This window comes from Theropithecus gelada, chromosome 2 (assembly GCF_003255815.1).
Source record: "Theropithecus gelada isolate Dixy chromosome 2, Tgel_1.0, whole genome shotgun sequence".
In the NCBI taxonomy this organism is placed as follows: Eukaryota; Metazoa; Chordata; class Mammalia; order Primates; family Cercopithecidae; genus Theropithecus; species Theropithecus gelada.
The window spans coordinates 149,946,149-149,969,205 of NC_037669.1; the positions used below are offsets into that span (position 1 = coordinate 149,946,149).

At 36.1% G+C, this 23,057-nt stretch overlaps 1 protein-coding gene across 2 annotated transcripts in view; it reads left to right on the forward strand.

The window, feature by feature from the left end:
- XRN1 (5'-3' exoribonuclease 1) overlaps nt 1-22,856 on the forward strand; it is a 141,798-nt gene extending 118,942 nt beyond the window's left edge. Inside the window, exons 37-42 of one of the 2 annotated variants that reach the window (XM_025376799.1) lie at nt 574-755; nt 10,524-10,637; nt 10,733-10,835; nt 16,314-16,352; nt 16,734-16,894; nt 17,679-22,856. In XM_025376799.1, the coding sequence (XP_025232584.1) occupies nt 574-755; nt 10,524-10,637; nt 10,733-10,835; nt 16,314-16,352; nt 16,734-16,894; nt 17,679-17,981 (902 nt within the window). In that variant the 3' untranslated portion in view covers nt 17,982-22,856. The remainder of the gene's footprint in view (nt 1-573; nt 756-10,523; nt 10,638-10,732; nt 10,836-16,313; nt 16,353-16,733; nt 16,895-17,678) is intronic. The other variant, XM_025376800.1, reaches the window with a different exon arrangement.
- The last annotated feature ends 201 nt before the right edge of the window (nt 22,857-23,057 follow it).

A 23,057-nucleotide genomic window follows, 5' to 3' on the forward strand; every position in this document is an offset into this window, starting at 1 on the left:
GTTGTTTTATTTTTGTCTTCTTACTTCTGCAAAACAAGAAAGCTATTTGTTCAACTTTTACCTGTAACAGTACCATGTAGTCATTAGCTGCTCAAAGTTTTAATTTTTGGCAGTTAGGTACTTATCGTATTTTAAAATCTTTATCTTAATTTATCATTAATCAGTTATACTCATTGAAAAACCTTTACTGAAGTCGCAATAATTTTAGGAAGTACTAAATAGTTCTTTATATGTGCTTCGTGGAAGACTCATCTTTTTAATGCAGTTGGTGGCTCTGTAGCATCTAACTGAATTTCTCAGGCTTTTCAACCAAATTTATAAGGTGTGTGACCAGAGGGCCACTGAAGGTAAGCTGACAGTCACTTGGATGGGAGATTGTACTGCTAGAGTCCAGGATTTGGAACAAGAGGCACCTGAAATCCTGATTCTGTTATTTAATAATGGGTGGCCTTGAGCAATTCACTTCACTTTTTAGCAGTTTCCTGCTTGCTCTTCTATAATACCCTACAATAAGTTCATAATTTGAGATAGTATTTTATTAATACAGATAGACTCTTTTCTCTTTTTTGGTAGCATCTTATGTGAACAAGCCTCACAGTGCTCATGAGTACCATAATGTTCAGTCTATGGACAATGTGTGTTGGCCTGCCTCCAGCCAGATCCCTCCTGTATCCACACCAGTAACTGAACTTTCTCGAATTTGTTCCCTTGTTGGAATGCCACAACCTGATTTCTCCTTTCTTAGGACACCGCAGGTATAGTATACTACTGTTCCATTTATATAAATTATTTAACATTAAGCTTAAATAGGTTGAAAATGTTTAGCTAGAAAAAATGTAATGGGGCCTAATTTTCTTAACTTTATGAGCAGCATAGATTTATGCTTTTTACCCTAGCTCTAATATTTATACATAACCAAAGCCCTAAGAGAGACTGACAGGGAGGAACTGGGCTACAGGTATCCTGGCAAGATTACTCAGACTAATAGAGCCAGGAATCTTGGCCTGCAGTAGCAGTTTTCACACTTTTTGGTCTCAGAAACTCCACACTTTTTTTGGAGGACCCCAAAGAGATTTTGTTTGCTTATATCCATATTTACTGTGTTCGAAATTAAAACAAAAAAATTGGCTGGGTGTAGTGGGTTATGCCTGTAATTTCAGCACTTTGGGAGGCCAAGGCATGAGGACAGCTTGAGGCTGGGAGTTCAAGACCAGCCTGGGCAACATAACAAGACCTCTTCTCTACAAAAAAATATAAAATTAGCCACGTGTGTTGTGAGCCTGTAGTCCCAGCTGCTCACAAGGCTGAGGCAGGAGGACAGAAGCCCAGGAGGTCAGGACTTCAGTGAGCCATGATGCCATGATGCCATGATTATACCATTGCACTCCAGCCTGGGCAACAGAGCAAGACCTTGTCTCTGAAATATTTATTTATATATGTGTATATATATATATATAATTTTATCTATATAAAATATTATAAGTAAACCTATATGTTTATTAATCCATTGTTGATTAAAAATAACTTTCACCTGATAGGCATCTGTAGAACATTTCATCCAACAGCTGTAGAATACACATTCTTTCCTCAACAAATGCAACATTCTCAAGGATAGACCAAATATCCTTGGATATTGGTCCAAGGATAGGCCACAAAACAAGTCTCACAAAATTCAAAAAATTAAAATTCAATCAAGTATCTTTTCTGACCATAGTGAAATAAAACCAGAAATCAATAACAAGAGGAACTTTGGAAACTGTATGAATAAATGGAAATGAAACCTTATGTTTCTGAATGGCCATTGGGTCAATGAAAAAAGGGAAAATTTTAAATTTTCCTGAAACAAATGAAAATGGAAACACAACATACCAAAACCTAAAGGATACAGCAAAAGTAGTACTAGGAGGGAAGATTATAGCAATAAATCCCTACATCCAAAAAGTATAGAAACTTCAAATAAACAACCTAACAGTGTGTCTTGAAGAATTAGTTCCAGCAGTCACACTACTGGGTATCTATCTAAAGGAAAAGAAATTGCATAAAAAAACATACCTGACTTGTGTGTATATTGCAGCACTAGTCACAATAGCCAAGATGTAGAATTAACCTACGTGTCCATCAGCAGATGATCGGATAAAGAAAATGTGGTGTCTGCATACACAATGGAATATTGTTCAGACATTTAAAAAAGAATGAAACCATGTCTTTTGTAGCAACATGGATAGAACTGAGGCCATTATATTAAGCAAACAACTCAGAAACAGATACCACATGTTCTCATTTATAAGTGGGAGCTAAATAATGGGTACATATGGATATAGAGTGTGAAATAATAGACATTAGAGACTTGGAAGGGTGGGGAATGGGCGGGGAGTAGATGGTGAGAAATTACTTAATGGCTGCAATGTACATAATTCAGGTGATGAATATAAGAAAAGCCCAGACTTCACCACTGTGCAGTAAATCCATGTAACAAAATTGCACTTGCACCCCTTACATTTATACAAATTTTTAAAATAAATAATAACTAGAAAAGCAAGAAGAAACCAAACCCAAAATTATTAGAAGAAAAGAAATGATAAAGATTGGGGCAGAAAGTAATGAATTGATACTAAAAATAGTACAAAAGATTGATGAAAGAAAAAGTTGGTTTTTTGAAACGATAAGCAAGATCAACAAACCTTTAGCCGGACTGTAAAAGAGAGAATATCCATATAAATAAAATCAGGGATGAAAAAGGAGTCATTACGTCGGATATCACAGAAATTCAAAATATTTTTAGAGACTATTATGAGCAACTATATACAATAAATTGGAAAACTTAGAAGAAATGGATAAATTCCGAGACACATAAAACATACCAAGATTGAACCATGAAGAAATCCAAAACTTAAGTAGAACAACAACATTAACAAGATGGAAACAGTAGTAAAAAGTCTCCTAGCAGTAGTAAAAAGTACTTTTTACTCCTAGCAGTAGTTAAAAAGTCTCCAGGACCTGGTGTTTTCACTACTGAATTCTGCCAAACACTGAAAGAAGAGCTAATAACAGTTCTACTCAGACTGTTCCAAAAGCTTGAGGAAAAAATACTTCCAGACTTGCCAGTGTTACCCTGATACCAAAACCAAAGAAAGACATAACAAAAAATGAGAACTACAGGCCGATATATCTGATGAACTAGATATAAAATCTTCAGCACAGTACTAGTGAATTGAATTCAACAGCACATTTAAATGATAATTCATCATGATCGAGTGGGATTCATCCTAGGTATGCAAGGATGTTTCAATATATGCAGTCAATAACTGACACTTTAACAAAATGAAGGACAAAAACTATATGATCATTTCAATACTTACTGAAAAAGTGATAAAATTCAACATCTCTTTTTGATAACTCTCATCAAACTGGGTATAGAAGGAACATACCTCAACATAATAAACAGCAACAAACCCACAGCTAGTATCATACTGAATGAGGAAAAAATGAAATCCTTTCCTTTAAATTCTGGAAACAAGACAAGGATGCCCACTTTCACCACTGTTATGCAATATAGTACTGGAAATGCTTGCCAGAGCAATTAGACAACAGAAAGAAATAAAAGGCATCCAAAAGGGAAAGGAAGGAGTCAAACTGCTCTTGTTTGTAGACAATATAATCTTATATTTAGAAAAAAACTGTTAAAATTGATAAATTCAGTGGAGTTGTAGGATACAAAATCAACAGTCACATTTCTATATGCTGACAGCAAACAATCTGAAAAAGAAATCAAGAGATTAATCCCCTGCACAATAGCTGCAAATAAAATACCTAGAAATTAATCAAATTAACCAAAGCAGTGAAAGATCTCTACAATGAAAACTATAAAATAATGATGCAAGAAATTGAAGAAGACACAAAGAAATGGAAAGATTGTCCATGTTCATGTATTGGAAGAATCAATATTGTTAAAATGTCTAAACCACCTCTAAGCAATCTGCAGATTCAGTGCAACCCCTCTCAAAATACCAATGATATTCTTCACAGAAATAGAAAAAAAAAAAAAAATCCTAAAATTTATCTTGAACCACATGTGACCCTGAATAGCTAGAGCAATCCAGAGCAAAAAGAACAAAGCTGGAGACATTATACTGCAAAGTTATAGTAACCAAAACAACATGGTACTGGCTTAAAAACAGACACAGAGACCAACGGAACAGAATAGAGAATCCGGAAATAAATCCACATAGTTACAGTCAACTTATTTTTTATAAAGATGCCAAGAACATATATTAGGGAAAGAACAGCCCCTTCAGTAAATGGTCCTGGGACAACTAGATATCCATATTTAAGGATATGAAACTAAATGCCTGTCTCACCATTTTCAAAAATCAAATCAAAATGGATTAAAGACTTAAATGTTAGATCTGTAACTATTAAACTACTGGAAGTAAACAGTGGGGAAACATTCCAGTACATTGATTTGGGCAAAGATAAGTAAGACATCAAAAGCACAGGCAACTAAAGCAAAAATGTATAAATGGTATCACATCAAGCTTAAAAAGCTTCTGCACAGCAAAGGAAACAATCAACAAAGTGAAAAGAAAATCCACGGAAAAGGAGAAAATATTTGCAAACTACCCATCTGACAAGATATTAATAGCCAGAATATATAAAAAGCTCAAACAACTCAGAGAAAAAAAAAATAATAATCCCATTTGATAGTGGGCAAATGCAATATACCGATGTAACAAACCTGCACATATACCCCCATATCTAAACAAAAGTTGAATTTTTAAAAAAATAAAATATAACTATAACAATGTTTAATGGGCAAATGATCTCAACAAACATTTCTAAAAAGAAAACATACAAATGGCCAACAGGTGTATGAAAAAATGCTCAACATCACTACATTAGAGAAATGTAAATCAAAACTACAATGAGATATTATCTCCAATTAAAATGGCTTTTACCAAAAAAAAAAAAAAAACAGGCAATAATGGATGCTAGTAAGGATGCAGAGAAAGGGAAACCCTCATACATTGTTGGTGGAAACGTAAATTAGTACAGCCACTGTGAAGGACATACAGTATGGAAATTGCTCAAAAAGATAAAAATAGAGCTACCATGTGATCCAGCAGTTCCACTGCTGGGTATAGGTCCAAAAGAAAAGATATCAGTATATATAAGAGATATTTGCCCTCTCATGTTTATTGCAGTGCTATTCAGAAAAGCCAAGATACAAAATCAACCTAAGTGTCCATCAATGGATAAATGGATGAAGAAAATGTGTGTGTATCTATAAATATATAGAGATATAGATATATAATGGAATATTATACAGCCCTAAAAAGAATGAAATCCTGTTATTTGCAACAACATGGATAGAACTGGAGGGCACTGTATTAAAAGTAATAAGCCAGGCACAAAAAAACACATTTTGTCACTCATGGGAGCTAAAAAATTTGACCTCTTGGAGATAGAGAGTGGAATGGTGGTTATTAGAGGGAAAGAAGGGGAATGGGGACGGTATTAATAGGAGAGGAAGAGTGCATGATAATGGATACAAAAATACTGTTAGAATAAGTTCTAGTCTTCAGTAGCACAATAGGGCAACTATTGTTCACAATAATGTATATTTTTAAATAACCAAAAGAGTAGAATTGAAATGTTCCTACCACAGCAAAAATCATAAATACTTGAGGTGATGGATATCTCAGTTACTCTGATTTGATCATTATACATTGTATCCTTGTATCAAAATGTCACACATACCCCATAAATGTGTATTATAACTATTATGTATTCATAAAACTAGAAACAAAAAAAATTAATAAAAACAAAGTAAAAAATATTAACTACTTTAAAAATTTAGTTAGAAGAGTGATATTACTCTAATTTTTTTTTAAAGAGATGGGGTATCATTTTGTTGCCCAGGCTGGCCTCAAGCAATCCTCCCACCTTGGCCTCCCAAAGTGCTAGTATTACAGGCACATGCCACCATGCCCATCCTGCTCTACATTTTAATCATCTTTCTCAGCACAATTGTAATAGGAGAAGCTAGATTCTCCTGTCTGCTTAATACTGTCAGTCACTAGTTACATGGTTTTCTTTTTGGTAGAAATATATGACCTCATACAGATATAAAATTAGAAAAATGAAGAGAATCTTAGTAGCCTTTTCAGATAGTTTTGGCTATACTTTAATATTACATTAAAACTTTAAAGTGGGCCGGGCGTGGTATCTCACGTCTGTAATCCCAGCACGTTGGGAGGCCAAGGCGGGCAGATCACTTGAGATAAGGAGTTTGAGACCAGCCTGGCCAGCATGGTGAAACCCCATCTCTACTAAAAATACAAAAATTAGCCGGGCGTGGTCGTGCTTAGCTGTACTCCCAGCTACTCAGGAGGCTGAGGCGTGAGAATCGCTTGAACCCGGGAGGCAGAGGTTGCACTGAGCTGAGACTGTGCCATTACACTCCAGCCTCGGTGACAGAGCAAAACTCCATTAAGAAAAAAAAAACACCTTAAAAGTGGCACTTTGTTTAAGGTTAGTTGTAGTGTAGAATCTTGCAGTGTGGAATCTGAAATCTTATCAATAAACATTTTGTCCTCCATATACTGTGAGAAAGCAGGAAATAAGAAAAAGTAATGGGAAAAAGGGCATAGCACCTTAGTATTATCATAAGCTAGGTGCAGTGGCTCACACCTGTAAGCCCAACAACTCAGGAGGCTGAGGCAGAAGGATCACTTGAGCTCAGTAGTTTGAGATCAACCTGGGAAAGACCTCATCTTTTTTTTTTTTTTTTTTTTTGAGACAGAGCCTTGCTCTGTCGCCCAGGCTGGAGTGCGGTGGCGCGTGCTCAGTGCAACCTTCACCTCCCAGGTTCAAGCGAATCTTCTGCCTCAACCTCCAGAGTAGCTGGGATTACAGGCAAGCGCCACCACACCCAACTAATTTTTGTATTTTTAGTAGAGACAGGATTTCACCGTGTTGGTCAGACTGGTCTCAAACTCCTGACCTCAGGTAATCTGCCCACCTCAGCCTCCCAGAGTGCTAGGATTACAGGCGTGAGCCACTGTGCCCAGCCATCATCTCTAAAAAAACTTTAAAAACAGCTAAGTGTGGTAGTACCCACCTATTTTTTCAGCTATTCAGGAGGCTGATGTGGGAGGATTGCTTAAACCTGGTAGTTGGTGGCTATAGTGAGCCTTGATCACACCACTGTACTCCAGCCTGGGCAACAGAATGAGACCCCGACTCTAAAAAATATATGCATATATTATTATGAAAATAGTTTTGATCTCAGTGGCTCCCGAAAGGGTCTCACAGACCCTCAGCCATCCCCAGAATGCACTTTGACATCTACTGGCCACAAGAAAGTTTTTATTCTCTTTATATCCAGTTCTTGATACCCTCTAACCTAAAACAGAAAGCAGTTTTTTCTAAAATCAGGGCCACGGCAAAGATGCCTGCTTTACCACTTCTATTCAGCACAGTAACAGAAGTTCTGTCCAGAGCAATTAAGCAAGAAAAATAAATAAAAGACATCTAAATTAGAAGGGAAGAAGTAAAGCAGTATCTGTTTGCAGATGATGTGATCTTATAGTAGAAAACCCTAAAGATTCCACAAAAAATCCCAATTAATAAATGCAGCAAAGTTGCAGAATACAAAATCAACTCACAAAAATCAGTTGTATTTTTATACACTAACAGTGAAAAATCTGAAAAGGAAATTAAGAAAACTATGATAGTATCAAAAGTATTTATAATAATATCAAAAATAATAAAATGCTTTGGAATAAATGTAACAAAGGAAATGATGTGCTTATACACTAAAAACTACAAAATGTTGCTGAAAGACATGTAAAAAGACATAAATAGACACACACTGTGTTCATGGATTGGAAGACTTATTATTGTTATGATCTCAATACTGCCCACAGCAGTCTACAAATTCAATGCAATCCCTATCAAAATCCCAGTGGAATAGAATAGAGAGCCCAAAAATAAACCCTTGCATACATGTTCAAAGTATTTTTTGACAAGGTGTCAAGACCATTCAATTGGAAGTGGATAGCCAGGCGCAATGGCTCATGCCTGTAATCCTAGCATTTTCGGAGGCCGAGGCAGGCGGATCACTTGAGGTCAGGAGTTCAAGACTAGCCTGGCCAATGTGGTGAAACCCTGTCTCTACTAAAAATACAAAAAATTAGCTGGATATGATGGCATGTACCTGTAATCACAGCTACTTGGGAGCCTGAGGCAAGAGAATTGCTTGAACCTGGGAGGCAGAAGTTGCAGTGGGATCACTCCACTGTACTCTGGCCTGGGCAACAGAGTGAGACACCATCTCAAAAAAAAAAAAAAAGAAAGTGAATGATCTTTCAGCAAATGGTGCTGGGTAACTGGATATTCACATTTTAAAGAACTTACCTAACTAACATAATATATGAAAATTAACTCAAAATGGATCAAACACCTAAATTTAAGATAAGGCCTAAAACTATAAAAGTCTTAGAAAGAAAACTTAGGGCAGAAGCTTCACAACACTGGATGTGGCAGTGATTTCTGGGATGTGACACCAGACGCACAGGCCATGAAAGAAAACATGGACAAATTGCACTTCATGGAAATGTTAACATTGTATGCATCAAAAGACAATAACAAGAGTGAAAAAGGTAACTCATAGAATAAGAGAAAATACTTCCTAATGATATATCTGATAAAGAATATCCAGAATATATAGAGAACTCAGAAAATGAGTCTTAAATGTAAGACCTGAAGCGATAAAAATCCTAGAAGAAAACATAGGAAAAACTCTTCTGGACATTGGCCTAGACAAAGATTTATGACTAATATCTCAAAAGCAAATGCAACAAAAACAAAAATAGACAAATGGGACTTAACTAAACTAAAAAGCTCCTGCACAGCAAAAGAAATAATCAACAGAGTAAACAATCAATCTGCAGTATTTTTAAACTATGTATCTGACAAAGGACTTTAAATATCCAGAATCTACAAGGAACTCAAATAACTCAACAAGTAAAAAACAAATAACCCCATTGAAAACAGGCAAAGGTCGTGAGTGAACATTTCTCAAAAGAAGACATCTCAAGGGGTTGCCAACAAACATGAAAAAAATGTTCAACATTGCTAATTACCAGAGAAGTGCAGTTTTGGGCCACAATGAGATACCATCTCACACCAGGCAGAATGGCTATTATTAAAAAAGTCAAAAAACAACAGATTTTGGCAAGGATGTGGCAAAAAGGGAGTGTTTATACACTGTTGGTTGGAATGTAAATTAGTATAACCTGTATGAAAACAGTATAGTGATTTCTCAAAGAGCTAAATATAGAACTATGATTTAATTCAGCAGTCTCACTTCTGGGTATCTGCCCCAGGAAAAGAAATGATTATCTAAAAAGTATGCCTGCATTTGTATGTTTATCACAGCACTATTTATTCATAGTAGCAAAGATATGGAATCAACCTAAGTGTCCATCAGTGGATGACTGGATAAAGAAAATGTGGTGTATGTGTGCGTGTGTGTGTGTATGTATACACACACCATGTGATACTATCCAACCATAAAAAGAATGAAATCATGTGTCTTGCAGCAACATGAATGGAACTGGGGGCCATTATCCTAAGTGAAATAATTCAGAAATAGAAAGATACCACATGTTCTCTCTCATTTATAAATGGGAGCTAAACATGGACATACAGAGTGGAATAATAGACATTAGAGATTTCAAAAGATGGGATGGTAAGAGGGATGCGAGGGATGAGAAATGACCTACTGGGTACAATGTATACTATTCAGGCGATGGGTACACTAAAGTCCACACTTCCCCACTATGTAGTATATCCATGTAACTACCATTTGTACCCCCAAGTCTATTTTTAAAAAAAAATTAAGGTACACCAAAACAAAACAAGCTTTTTTATAAAACGGAAAATTAAAGTATAATGTAGTTATAATTTAAATATGAGTAGAAAACACATCAGAATATCTGAGTCTTTTATATTTTGGCAATTAACTCATATTACCAAAATACCTCCTAAGTAAAGGATGGTATAAACATGAGTCAGCATATTTTTTCTGTAAAGAGTCAGATAGTAAATATTTTAGGCCTTGTGGGCCAGATGGTCTCTATCACAGCTTTCGAACTCTACAGTTACAGTGTGAAAGTAGCCATTAGAATGGATGTGGCTATGTTCCAGTAAAAGTTTATTTACAAAAAGAGGTAGAACTCCGTAGTTTGTCAACCCCTGTATAAAGGAAACAGTTTTGCTGGCTTTCATTTGCATTCGGTTGCTTGACCCTTCAGCCAGCTTAGAAAGCTTTTTATTTTGTAAACACTGAAAAATATAAGGCAACAACTCTAAAATTTTTGCCTGGCAATTGAAAACTTGAACTGAAAGCCCTTTTTTAAATTCTTGATAAAATTATTTTACTTGTTTAGACTAAACTTGGGGGGAGATCAACTTCCTGGACAGAGAATTTCATAGACAAATATATTCTCTTTATTTAGACAATGACTGTTTGCCAAGTAAAATTATCTAATGGCTTACTGATACATGGGCCACAGTGCCACTCTGAAAATGAAGCCAAGGAGAAAGCTGCACTTTTTGCTTTACAACAATTGGTAAGAACTGTCCATGACTTCTCTATTAAATGTTTTATTAGTCTCTGTAGAAAGCTTGTATTTCACTCTCTTGTAACTTTTAAATACTTCCACAGGGCACCTTAGGCACGAATTTCCCTTTGCCTTCACCAGTATTTGCAAATTATCCTTCAGCTGTGCCACCTGGAACCATTCCTCCAGTCTTTCCCCCACCTACTGGTAAGATATTTTTCATGTATAAGTATTTGTCATTGTTATTTTTACTAAGCTCTTTTAAGAAGCGTCTCTTTTAAGAAATAAGAAATGTACTCAAATATCTAGGAATGTTAAGAAATTGTGAGAAAGTCCAAAGCCACAGCCTGCAGATTCATCTAGAAATGCCATTCTTTTCCTATAGCCTCTAGTATGGCTAGAGTAGTAAGAAAAGGTTGAGTGGGTAGGCTCTTATTCTCCAATAGCTCCTAACAGATGAATTTGGGTTTAAGTTAGATATCAAAAGGTAAAAAAAAAATCATGTAATTTCTTCAGGACTGTATTTTCTTATTTGTAGTAGACTATGTCCAAAATTTTGTTGAGACTAACATTTTATAATTCTAAATCTTAAGTTCTGAAATTTTCTAAATCACTCAGCTTTTTTTCCTAATAGCAGTTGTCTTCCCTGTATCTTAATTATTATTGTTTTAAAGCCAATAATTTATTTAAGTTTAGAAAATCACTTTTCTGCATCTACTGCCAGGTAATATTCCAGGAATTCTAAATATCTAATGCTTACAATAAGCATTAGAAAAGTGAATAATACTGATTAAATTTATGACATGCAGTTATCTCTTCTCATTAAACTGAATAATAAAGGATTTCAAAAGTGTAAATCTACGAGGACAAAGAGACAGGAGAAGAAATATCAGCAGATTAGAGATTTGAAAAGAGGTTGTGTTGAGAAAAACAACTGAAGAAGTAACCATTTTAGCAGAGCAAGGTTAAAAGCTACAAGCTAAAGTGCCCATAGAAGAGATTACAAATGAGCATGATAAGTAGATTGTCCCTCACCGTTCCCAAGAGGTTCAGAACTTGGAAGCATCAGAAACTGTTAGAGAAGATAAAGAGGAGGCATGTGCTAAAAAGAGAGGGATTCGTTGAAAGTCTACGTGTGGAGTGGTGAGACTACCCCCTTCATCCCTCCGCAACACAGCCAGACCGCTACAAGCAAAAAACTGGAGGTGTGTTTTCTAGAGGAGCTCTCTAGATATGGGAATACCAGGCAGAGAAGAGAATGGAATGTGAGACTGAAAACACAGAGATTAAGGAAAAGTTCCCTTTTCCTCATCCTGTTCTCAGATTGTAGCGAGTCATACCCTTCTCCCCAGATAGGAAATTGGAAGATGAAAAAAGAATAATTAGAGAACAAGTAAAATTGTTAACTAAAATTTTAAAATTTAGTAGATAAAGTCCTAGCAAAGCTAAGGAAGATAAAAGTTGTAAAATAAGAAAGAACAGAGATTTAGTGCACAGATCCAGCTCCCACGTTATTGGAGTTCCAGAAAAAGAAATCAGAGATGAAGGAAGGGGAGTAAGTGTCAAACAAATAAGAAATTTTTCTAAAACAAAATGATGTGCATCTCTAAAAGAGCCTCCAAATGTTGAGCACAATGAATAAAGACACAGATTATCTTCAGATTCTGAATACTAGTGATAAAAATGGTCCTAAGAGATTCAGAGAAGAGAAGAAATACAGTACATATAAAAGAACAAGAATTAGGATGGTACTGTACTATTGAACAGTGCCTAGAAGCCAGAAAGCATTGAATACCTCAAAACCCTGAGGCAGAATGAGTTTCATCCTAATTTCTCTGTATAGCCAAACTATGAATCCAGTATAAAGGAGACAAAAAGATATTTTCAGATATGCAAATGTATTTCTTATGTACCTTTTTTTTTTTTTGAAGTGGCAAGGTCTCACTATATTGCCCAGGCTGATCTCAAAGTCCTGGGCTCAAGCAATCCTCCCACTTAGCCTTCGAAAATGCTGAGATTACAAGCGTGAGCCATCATGCCTTGCCTACCCTCTTTTAAGAAACTACTGAATTATGTACTCCAACAAAACAAAGCAGCAGTTTAAAAAAGAAAATTAGGAAACCAAAGTGACAAATTGCAGATCTAGTATAGTTATACAATGAATGAAAATCCCAGGATGCCAGCTGCTCAGTGGGTCTAGAAAGTGACTAGTCCCAACTAGAGAGGCAGAGGGAAGTCTTGGCAGTAAGGTTACTAATAGATGAGCAACGGGAAGACATTAAGGATGGATATAGAGAAGACTGAGCAGCTTTTATTATATTTTTCCTAAAGAATTGATATAAGCAAGACTAAGCTTTTAAAAAATACTTATTAGCCTGGGCAACATGGTGAAACAGCCTGGCAACATGATAAAACCCCATCTCTAATCTACAAAAAATAAAAAAGTGGCCAGACATGGTGGCATGTACCTACAGTCGCAGCTACTTGGGAGGATCACTTGAGCCTGGGGGGTCAAGGCTGCAGTGAGCTGTGATCATGCCACTGCCCCCCAGCCTGGGTGACAGAATGAGACCTGTCTCAAAAAAAAAGAAAAAAAAAATTATGACCAACTCAAGTAAAAACAAAAGGTTTTACAAGAAAGTACATAATGGATCTCTTCTTACAAGAAACATAATCAGAGTACCCAGCCTGGCTCTGCAGTGATAATATTTACATAGCCACATACCACAAATAGATAACACTGCTTGTATATTTAAACAAATGATGTAATGTACTTACATTGGGAGTACAGGGTAAGTAGTGAGGGGTAATGCAAAAAAACTGAATTTTGTTATATCTAAATAGGAAGTCAGTAGACATAAAAATGCCTAAAATTAATAAATTATTAACAAGTAGCATAAGCAAATTATTGAACAGTGTGGAAATAAATATCTAAAACAGTTAAACCTAGAGTAGAACAGATGTCTACTGTTTTCTGTTGAAAATCTTTTTTAGGCCAGGCACAGTGGCTCACGCCTGTAATTCCAGCACTTTGGGAGGCCGAGGTAGGTGGATCACTTGAGCTCAGGAGTTCAAGACCAGCCTGACCAACATGGTGAAACCGTCTCTACTAAAAATATAAAAATTTGAAAATTAGTTGGGTATGGTGGCACACTCCTGTAGTCACAGCTACTCAGGAGGCTGAGGCAGGAGAATCGCTTGAACCCAGGAGGCAGAGGTTGCAGTGGGCTGAGATTGTGTCACTACACTCCAGCCTGGGCTACAGAGCTAGACTTCATCTCAAAAAAAAAAAAGAAGAAAATCTTTTTTAGTGCAATGTATATGTAGTATTTTGATTTTTTTTTAAATGTAATTTGTCTAAGGTCGTAAGTTACTATCTAGCAGAACTGGCATTCAAAATCCAAGTCTGAGCCAGGCATGATGGCTCGTGCCTGTATTTCCAGCACTTTGGAAGGCCTGTCTCAAGAAAACCCCCAAAGGCCCAAACCAAAACAAAAGAAAACATTTTTTATACAGTCAAAGGAATGCCAATTCAGTACAGTAACAAAAGCATGGCTTTGAAAACAGGTAGCTGGTGTGGTGGCTCATACCTGTAATCCCAGCACTTTGAGAGGCTGAGGTGGGAGGATCACTAGAGCCATGAGTTCAAGACCAGCCCGGGCAACATAGGGAGACCTTGTCACTACAGAAAATAGAAGAAATTAGCTGAATGTGGTGCCGTGCGCCTGTAGTTCCCAGCTATTCAGGAGGCTGAGGCAGGAGAATTGGTTGAGCCTGTGAGGTGGAGGCTACAGTGAGCCAAGATTATGCCACTGCACTCTAGCCTAGGTCTAAAAAAAAAAACACACAGATGACGACAGACTTGGATTTTTTTTTTGAGACAGAGTGCCACTCCTGTCACCCAGGCTGGAGTGCAGTGGCATGATCAGGGCTCACAGAAGCCTCGACCTCCTTGGGCTCAGTTGATCCTCCTGCCTCTGCCTCCCAAGTGGCTGGAACTATGGCACACACCACCACATCTGGCTAATTTTCGTGTCTTTTTGTAGAGACAGGGTTTCACCATGTTGTTTAGGCTGGTCTCAGACTCTGGGCTCAAGAGATCCGCCAGCCTCGGCCTCCCAAAGTGCCAGATTACAGGCATGAGCCACTGTGCCCGGCCAACAATGTTTTAGTCAATAAAGTTTTCATGACATAATGGATCTGATATTTTTGTATAGCTCAATATAATAGTATCCCCATAACTTATAAAATCTAATTTGACTGCTGCTTCTTCACATTCAAAAATGAATACAATAGCTATATATAGATTAATTTTAAGTAATTAATATGTGTAGAGTACCTAAAAGTTTGCACACAAACTTCTCTAAAAACATAATTGTCTTATGATCATATATTTTTTAAGAGGAATGATTATTTTCCCCATTTATTATTGATATTTTAGCCTTTTTCATGTTGATTAGTTTATTCATACCTACTAATAATTTTAAGGTTATAATTGGAATGCTTTTGGTCCTATAAAGGTGTTCTCCAAATATTCCAGTTAAAATATGTAAATACATAAATGCCAAGCTATTTGAAGGTTAATCAGCAGAGAACAACTTAAGCATTAGATTAACATTTTAAAGTTATTTTGTAAATTTCTATTTTATGTTATAAAAAAATTTATCTCATAAAATGTCCCAGTTGAGGAATATGTATTTCATATTTATAACAGTGATCTATTGAGGAAATTACGGAGTTGACCATTGTATAAGATTAGCATAGCATCTTTTAAATAGACCTTCTTAGCATTATGACTCCCACCAAAGTTGCTCGTAGATAGTTTCAAGACCTAATTTTCTACTTTTGTTTTCTTTTTTGAGACAAGTTCTCACTCTGTCAGCCAAGTTAAATTGCAATGACCTGATGTTGCTTCACTGCAACCTCCGCCTCCCAGGCTCAAGCGATCCTCACACATTAGCCTCCTGAGTAGCTGGGACCACAGCCACATGCCATGCCTGGCATCCCAAAGTGCTGGGATTACAGGCATGAGCCACTGCTCGTGTTTAAAAAAAAAAATTAAAAAAAATAAATTTAAAAAAAATTATTTTTAACATTTATTTTTATATAATTTTCTGAATCTTATTAGTGTTTTTCATATTACAAGTTTTCTTCCTCTTAGAATTTGTGTATGTGTATTTTATAACACTGAAATATGTTATGATTCTTCTCTCCTAATCCAAAAATGTCTTAAATAGCTGAACTTTAATTAAGCTATACTATTTTACGGGTCTGGCTGCTTTTTATCTCTATGAAAAGAATATTTGAACATAGTGCATATCTTCTTCAGTGGCAGTGTGCTGGTGCCTTGTCACTGTTTAATGTAGTTTTGAAATGCTGCACTGGTACAGGCTGTCTCCGTAAGAATCGCCTATGGAGCTTAATACAAACTCCAGGGCCCATCAGAGTCTGGCTTACTAGATCTGAGGCCCTGCCCAGGAATCTGTATTTCACAAGCTCCTCAAGTGATTCAGATATACAAATTAGATTTGGAACCCATTGGTTCAATACATTTTTAATAAGAAATAAACCATAAGTGAAAAAAGGCCTTGACTTCCAATTATTAAAATAGAAAAAAGAAAGATTCTACCTGTCATATGAAGGTGATGAGATTTCAGGACTTGAGCTTTTTTGGTTTTTTTGTAGGCTGGGATCACTATGGAAGCAACTATGCACTGGGGGCAGGTGAGATCCTTAAGATTTCTCTCTTTGTGCCCAAGCTTTTCTCTCACAAGGGACAATTTCATGACCCTTTTATTATTTTTATAAATATAATTGCAAATATTCCTAAAACTTGTATGAGCATATGATATTAGTAGTAGTATTCTCCTTTTCAGGCCAGTATAATGATAAATTCATTTCTGTAGATAGTCCACACAGTCCTAGGAAGGGATCCTGACGTTGAATGTTGTAAGGAAGAGTAATTATAGGTGAAGTAAGTGTAGGCCTTTTGTTAAAGGCAAAAAAAACAAAAAGCCCAAACAGGCTAACAGAAGGAGGTCTCAAATTTGAGAGCTTTGATGATACCATTTTACTAAAAGAAAAATTTTCCTTGGTTTTTAACAGCTAATATAATGCCTTCATCATCTCATCTCTTTGGCTCAATGCCATGGGGACCATCAGTGCCAGTTCCTGGGAAGCCCTTCCATCATACTTTATATTCTGGGACCATGCCCATGGCTGGGGGAATGCCAGGGGGTGTGCACAATCAGTTTATACCTCTGCAGGTGAGAAAAATTACATTTTTAAGATAATTATTTGTTTAATGCTGAAAGACTATTGATAAAGATTTTTTTATTCAGTTTACTTATTCAGTGCCAACTGGAAGTTCAGTACTAGTGTGGGTAGTAAGAAGGCAGTGATTGACAAGTCTGACCTGTCCCTGCTCTCTGAGTTTGTGTTCTAATAAATAATAATTGTACCAAGTAATATGCTATTCTAATACAGATTGATTAAAATCTGAAACATAAATAAAATCACAAACATTTTTAAAATATTTAACCTGTGGAGAATTGTATTTATTTGTTTTATTATTATTATTATTCATTTTTTTGGAGAAGGATCTCACTCTGTAGCCCAGGCTGGAACGCAGCCCACACACAATCTCGGCTCCCTGCAGCCTTGACTTCCTGGGCTACAGTGATCCTCCCACCTTAGACTCCTGAGTACCTGAGGCCACAGGCATGTGTCAGCATGCCTGTCTAGTTTTTGTAATTTTTTTGTAGAGATGGAGTTTTGCCATGGTCTCAAACCCCAGATCTCAAGCGATCCACCTGCCTCAGCCTCCCAAAGTGCTGATATTACAGTTGTGAGCCACTGCACCCAGCCCAAGAATTTTAAATATTTTGTTTGTAATTAAGTTCTTTGAATTACTAAAGTCTTACTTGGAAATTATAAGTGGAAGTCACAGATCAGCTGTGATTGACAAATATTAGCAGCATGCATGGTTTATGGTAATTTCCAATTTTTTTTGCCTACATTATTAATTAGTGATGCTTTTATTCCTAACAGGTTACTAAAAAAAGGGTTGCAAACAAAAAGAACTTTGAGAATAAGGAAGCCCAGAGTTCTCAAGCCACTCCAGTTCAGACCAGCCAGCCAGATTCTTCCAACATTGTCAAAGTAAGTCCACAGGAGAGCTCATCAGCTTCTTTGAAGTCCTCTCAGATTGCTCAACCTGCATCTTCTTTTCAAGTTGAAACGGCCTCTCAGGGCCGTAGTATATCTCACCATAAGTCAACACCAAGCTCTTCTTCAAGAAGAAAATCAAGAAAACTGGCTGTCAATTTTGGTGTTTCTAAACCTTCTGAGTAAATTTGGCTGTTGGAATTAATTTCTTCTCTTTCCATCTACCTTTTTATAAATCCATATCTATATCTCATAAAAATTAGAATGTACTATTTTAAAAAAAGATGTGTAAATTGAAATTTTTTCATTTTTAATTTATCAGGCACTTTTCATGCTGTTTAAAAGACTGTGTATCAAATTGTGCACTTTAAGTATGTGCAGTTTGTTGTATGTCAATTATACCTCAATAAATCTGTAATAAAAAACTAAATTAAACCTTGCATTAAAATAACATCACAGTATCAGTGGACTAAACATTAAAATGTACCACTCTAATCATTGGCCTCATCATTGAAGCATCCAGAACTATGAATTAGACATCAGTTAGCAATAATAAGCATTTTTTACACTATCATTGAGGAATAATGACATGGAGCATGACATTTGGGCCTCCAGTATAACTTACTGAATGTGGATTTTATTTCCCTTGTTAATGATGTGAGAAAATTGTCAGGAGAATGGCTCTTATTTATATGTATTTTAACTTACGCTTTGTTGTCTCTGAGGGACCCTTAGACCTGCTGCAAAAGGATCACATTTGTTGTGGTGCTGCCAGTTTTGCTTTATTCTAAATTTTGTACCAAAGCAACTTTAGAATAATCAGAATATTTCATCTAACTGCTTAGAACTATAAATAGCATTCTAAATTTGAGTAAATACAATTTTTTAGATTACTCAAGAACCAGCATTAGGAATTTCTAATAAAATTGTTTCAAAATCTACAGGGTACAATGATTACAAATTAATCTTCTAACAAAATATGAAATATTAGTCACGTTAATAAATTGTATTATTTTGTATGGCTTTTTTTTTGCTTACCTGACATTTTATGAGAGCTTCATGGTTGGTCGGTATGTAGTGCTTCCTGGGACTGAAGAAATTCTAATTGTTCCAAGGTGTGCTACAATATAGGAGGCACAGTCATCAGTTTGTGACATACATTATTTACCGCCTATTTCATTCTAATTCTGTATTTTTAGCTTTATGCTGAACTGTTCAATGATGCTGGGATTCTCTCTTTGCATGTCATATGTGAATGTGTGGTTCAACCTATAACTGTTGAAATTATTTTAGAATTTATGAAGATTTCTCAGCAGGGCCTATGTTTATATATATATATTTATTATTTAGTTTTTGTGATATGCTTATATTTTTAAGGAAGTAAGTTATAGCATACTTTTTTAAAAGTAGGAACCACAATCTTTATATGGAGCAGCTTGTTATATCTGATTTTCATTTAGCTCGTTGGAAACTCTGCCATGACTCTTACAGTAGTCTTACTTGTTTTTTAAAATGCTGGTATTAAACTAAATGGACTCCTTTCACTAACTTCTGATTTCAGAGTTTAAATGTTAGCAGGATATCTGTGTATTAGCAGTGCCTTCAGTATAAAAGAGAAATATTCATTATCTGTCATTTATCATAGTCATATAAGTTTCCATGATTTTATTTTCTGTTATTTTCATAAGTTCAGATGTATATCAGTTCCCAACATTGTTTCTTTATCTGTAGTGGGATCTTGAGTAATGAGGCTCAAGTAAATCCTCAATGTTTATCGTTATTGCCTTATAAACTCTATTTGTGTTTAAAGGAAACATCTATTATGGTAATACAAAGAAAAGTTAAATTGTGACAGTAATCTTATATTAACCTGTTCCTACTTTAAAGTGTGTAATGTTTCACCTCAGCTGTACAAACTCCAGCATTTAGAAATTGCCTCACTCATTACTCCTGTGTGACAGTTATATAAATAGCATGCAACTCGCATCTGTTTTAGAGCATAGAAGAAGCAGCACCTGCCATCTTCTGAAAACTCCAAAGGGAAATTTTAGTAAACATAGTGCGCTAAACCCATAAGGATACTTCCCCAATATTTGAGCACAGCAAGCTGACAGTTCTATGCAGATAGGCAGTGAGTTTTATTTTCCAGCCAGGTGCAGTGGCTCACGCCTGTAATCCCAGCACTTTGGGAGGCTGAGGCAGGTGGATCACTTGAGGTCCAGAGTTCCAGACAAGCCTGGCCAACATGGCGAAGCCCCATCTCTACTAAAACTACAAAAATTAGCCGGGCATGGTGGCACATGCCTGCAGTCCCAGCTACTTGGGAGGCTGAGGCATGAGAATCACTTGAACCCGGGAGGCGGAGTCTGCAGTGAGTCAAGATTGCACCACTGCACTCCAGCCTGGGCAGCAGAGCAAGACTGTGTCTCAAAAAAAACAAAAAGAAAAAGTTGTATTATCCTTACTTTTTTTTTTTAACATTATTATTCTAAAGGCCAAAACTGAGAAGAGATTAAGATAGGATAGAGCTCCATAATGGCTGGGTAGTGGTCAGGCATTCTCTTTTCTTTTTCCCCTGTAGACCCATTCCAAATGTGGGCCTGAGGTCAATGGGAGATGTGCCCTCCCTATGGAGGATGAAAGAGGCAGAGGCCATTTCTGCCCCGTGATGAGGAAACGATCTGTTGATAGGCCTGGAATCTAGAGTATATCTGAAAAGCAGTTGGACTTCAATAAATTTAAAACCTTCTCTTTGAGATGGCGTGGACTAAGACCACCCCCAAAGTTTAAAAATATGCTCATTCAACTTGAATCTTCTGAGGGCTTTTTGTGAAAATGGTGGACTGTTAAGGGCACACAGGACAGATTCCCCAAATTGCTTTATGTTTCCACATAACTAGAGCACTTCAGTCTATTTAAGCCTTTGTCTCCTAACTGAAACATTTCTAAATATTTCTATTCAATAAGTTATTTCTTTTTTGAGCAACTTAAGTGAATTTTGAAGATTGCTCCTTCCAGTCTCGTTCCTTTTCACATTTTCCTGCATTATCTAATAATTACCTCAGTGTTAGAATTTGACTGAATGTATTAATTGATTTAAACATCATGTAGACTAAAGTCTTAAACATCTAAGACTCAGTTGCACAAAAAAATTAAAGTCACCTGTACTGAACCTTGGTTTCAATTTAAGATTTTTCTTGCTTTTCAAAGGGGTAACTAATAAAGATTGAAGGGTTTTTTTCCCAGTTGGTCGGAGGAATGAAGAACTATTGATGCAAGCTTTTCGTTGTTTCTTTTCTATGATCAGGTATCTGCTTTCATTTTAGACTGCTGCTTCCAAACTAAGCTAGAATCTTGGTTTTAATGAGAGGAGGCAGAGAAAGGGAGGCAGATGGAAGAAGAGAAACAGTTAAATAAAGACATACCCAGTCACTGCATTTTTGGACTATACTATATCTTTCTAGCTCAAGGAAATAGATAAACTGTAGGGTCTTTTTTACTCTTTATGTATCAGTTTTTGTGTTAGTCATAGCTGTTCATAGTGGTTGTCTAATTTTTACTTTATTATATGAGAACTGTGCAGATCTTCACTGAAGTTAGTTCTGTCACACTTCTTCCCATTATTTAGAGCAAGGTTTTTTAAAGCAACCGTACAATTTCTCAGCCTTATGAGCTTGCTGTATTTCTTAGTATCATGTTGCTTCCAAATTTTGTTTTTACTGTAAAAGACAATTTATTGTAGAGAAGTGGCTGTGAAAGTCATTCTCTATCTTTAAAAATCAATTACAGAGTTCATTTGTCATTTTCTAGAGATATAGTATTCAAACTGGCAGTGCTCATTATGTACATTTTGTAAGCTCTGTCAGTGAAACCATCAGTTTTGCAGGAGCTTCCTTTCCTGGTCAAGATAAAGCTTAAAATTCCGGAAATTAATATCATTTGGACTGACTTTATTCATATTTCCATCAAACTTCTCCATTACAGTAAGAGATAGTGTTGAACCAGCATCAGGTCTCCGGAAACATGGCAGAGCAGACAGGCCGTTAAGTTTCACAAACATCATAGATCATTTTCTTAGAGAAGAAAAACATGTCTAAAATAGTTTTAGTAGTCCAAAATGTCAACTATCTGTAGCTGCTTTTGTGTGTGTGTCAGTGAACAAATAATAATGCCTTGCTCAATCAATGCATTCAGCCATCTCAAGTGCAATTTGTGAAGGAGACTATAGTTTCCAAAAGATACATTTTTTTACAAAGTTAAAGCTGTAAAAAGTCTGGTTTTTTTCCTCCAGCCGTATACCAGCTGCGCTTGGTTATTTCAGCAGTTGGTATACTATTAAATTGTCCAGGCCAAATAAGTTTCTGTAGCTGTTTTAGTAATTTGAAGCCAAATTCTCATGCTGTTTCTCATTAAATAATAATAATGAGAATTTGGTCCACAGTTTGCTTTAAGTTCTCCCTTTCTTTCCCTTACAGTTAAGGGTTTGGTGGGGGATGGGGAGATTGTTTTTGTTTTTTGGATTTTTTTTTCTTTTGGCCTCAAGTATCATACTTTTCTTTTGCCTGTATCCAACTGCTTCTTTGAGTATTTTCATCTATTTTAATATGAGTGATAGATGGTGTGCTGTGTCGTCAAAGTGTTCAACATTTTGTTCATTTAAACAATAGTGTAATTCATACATATATAGATCATATATAGATACATATCTTAATTGATTTCTCACATAACTTTTATAAGTAACTGGAATTTTTCATTAGATCTTATACAGAGAAGTATTTTATTAAAAATTCAAAAGGGAAGACTTTTATGTGCTCATTTTGTAATTTTTGTTTTTAAATATCTTTACATTGTCTGCCAATTAAAGTGTTTTAAACTTGCATTGGAATGGACTCCGAATGTATTTTTGTGGTGTTACATTATCTGTAGATTTCTAGCATGAAGTTAGCCTCACAATGCTGTGCAAAGGATTTTAAAATATGAGAGTCACTGAAAGAGTTTAAACATCTGTTCATGTTAAATGCTCTATGGATTTTAATTAAAGACTTGAGAATGATTTTATAAGCTGTTTGTTCTTTTATTACTATGCTGATATCAAAAGTAGAAACATTAGTCTTTTGATTTGTTTTTGAGACAGAGTCTTGCTCTGTCACCCAGGCTGGAGATCTCAGCTCCCTGCAGCCCCCACCTCCCAGGTTCAAGCTATTCTCATGCCTCAGCCTCCTAAGTACCTGGGACTACAGGCACATGCCACCATGCCTGGGG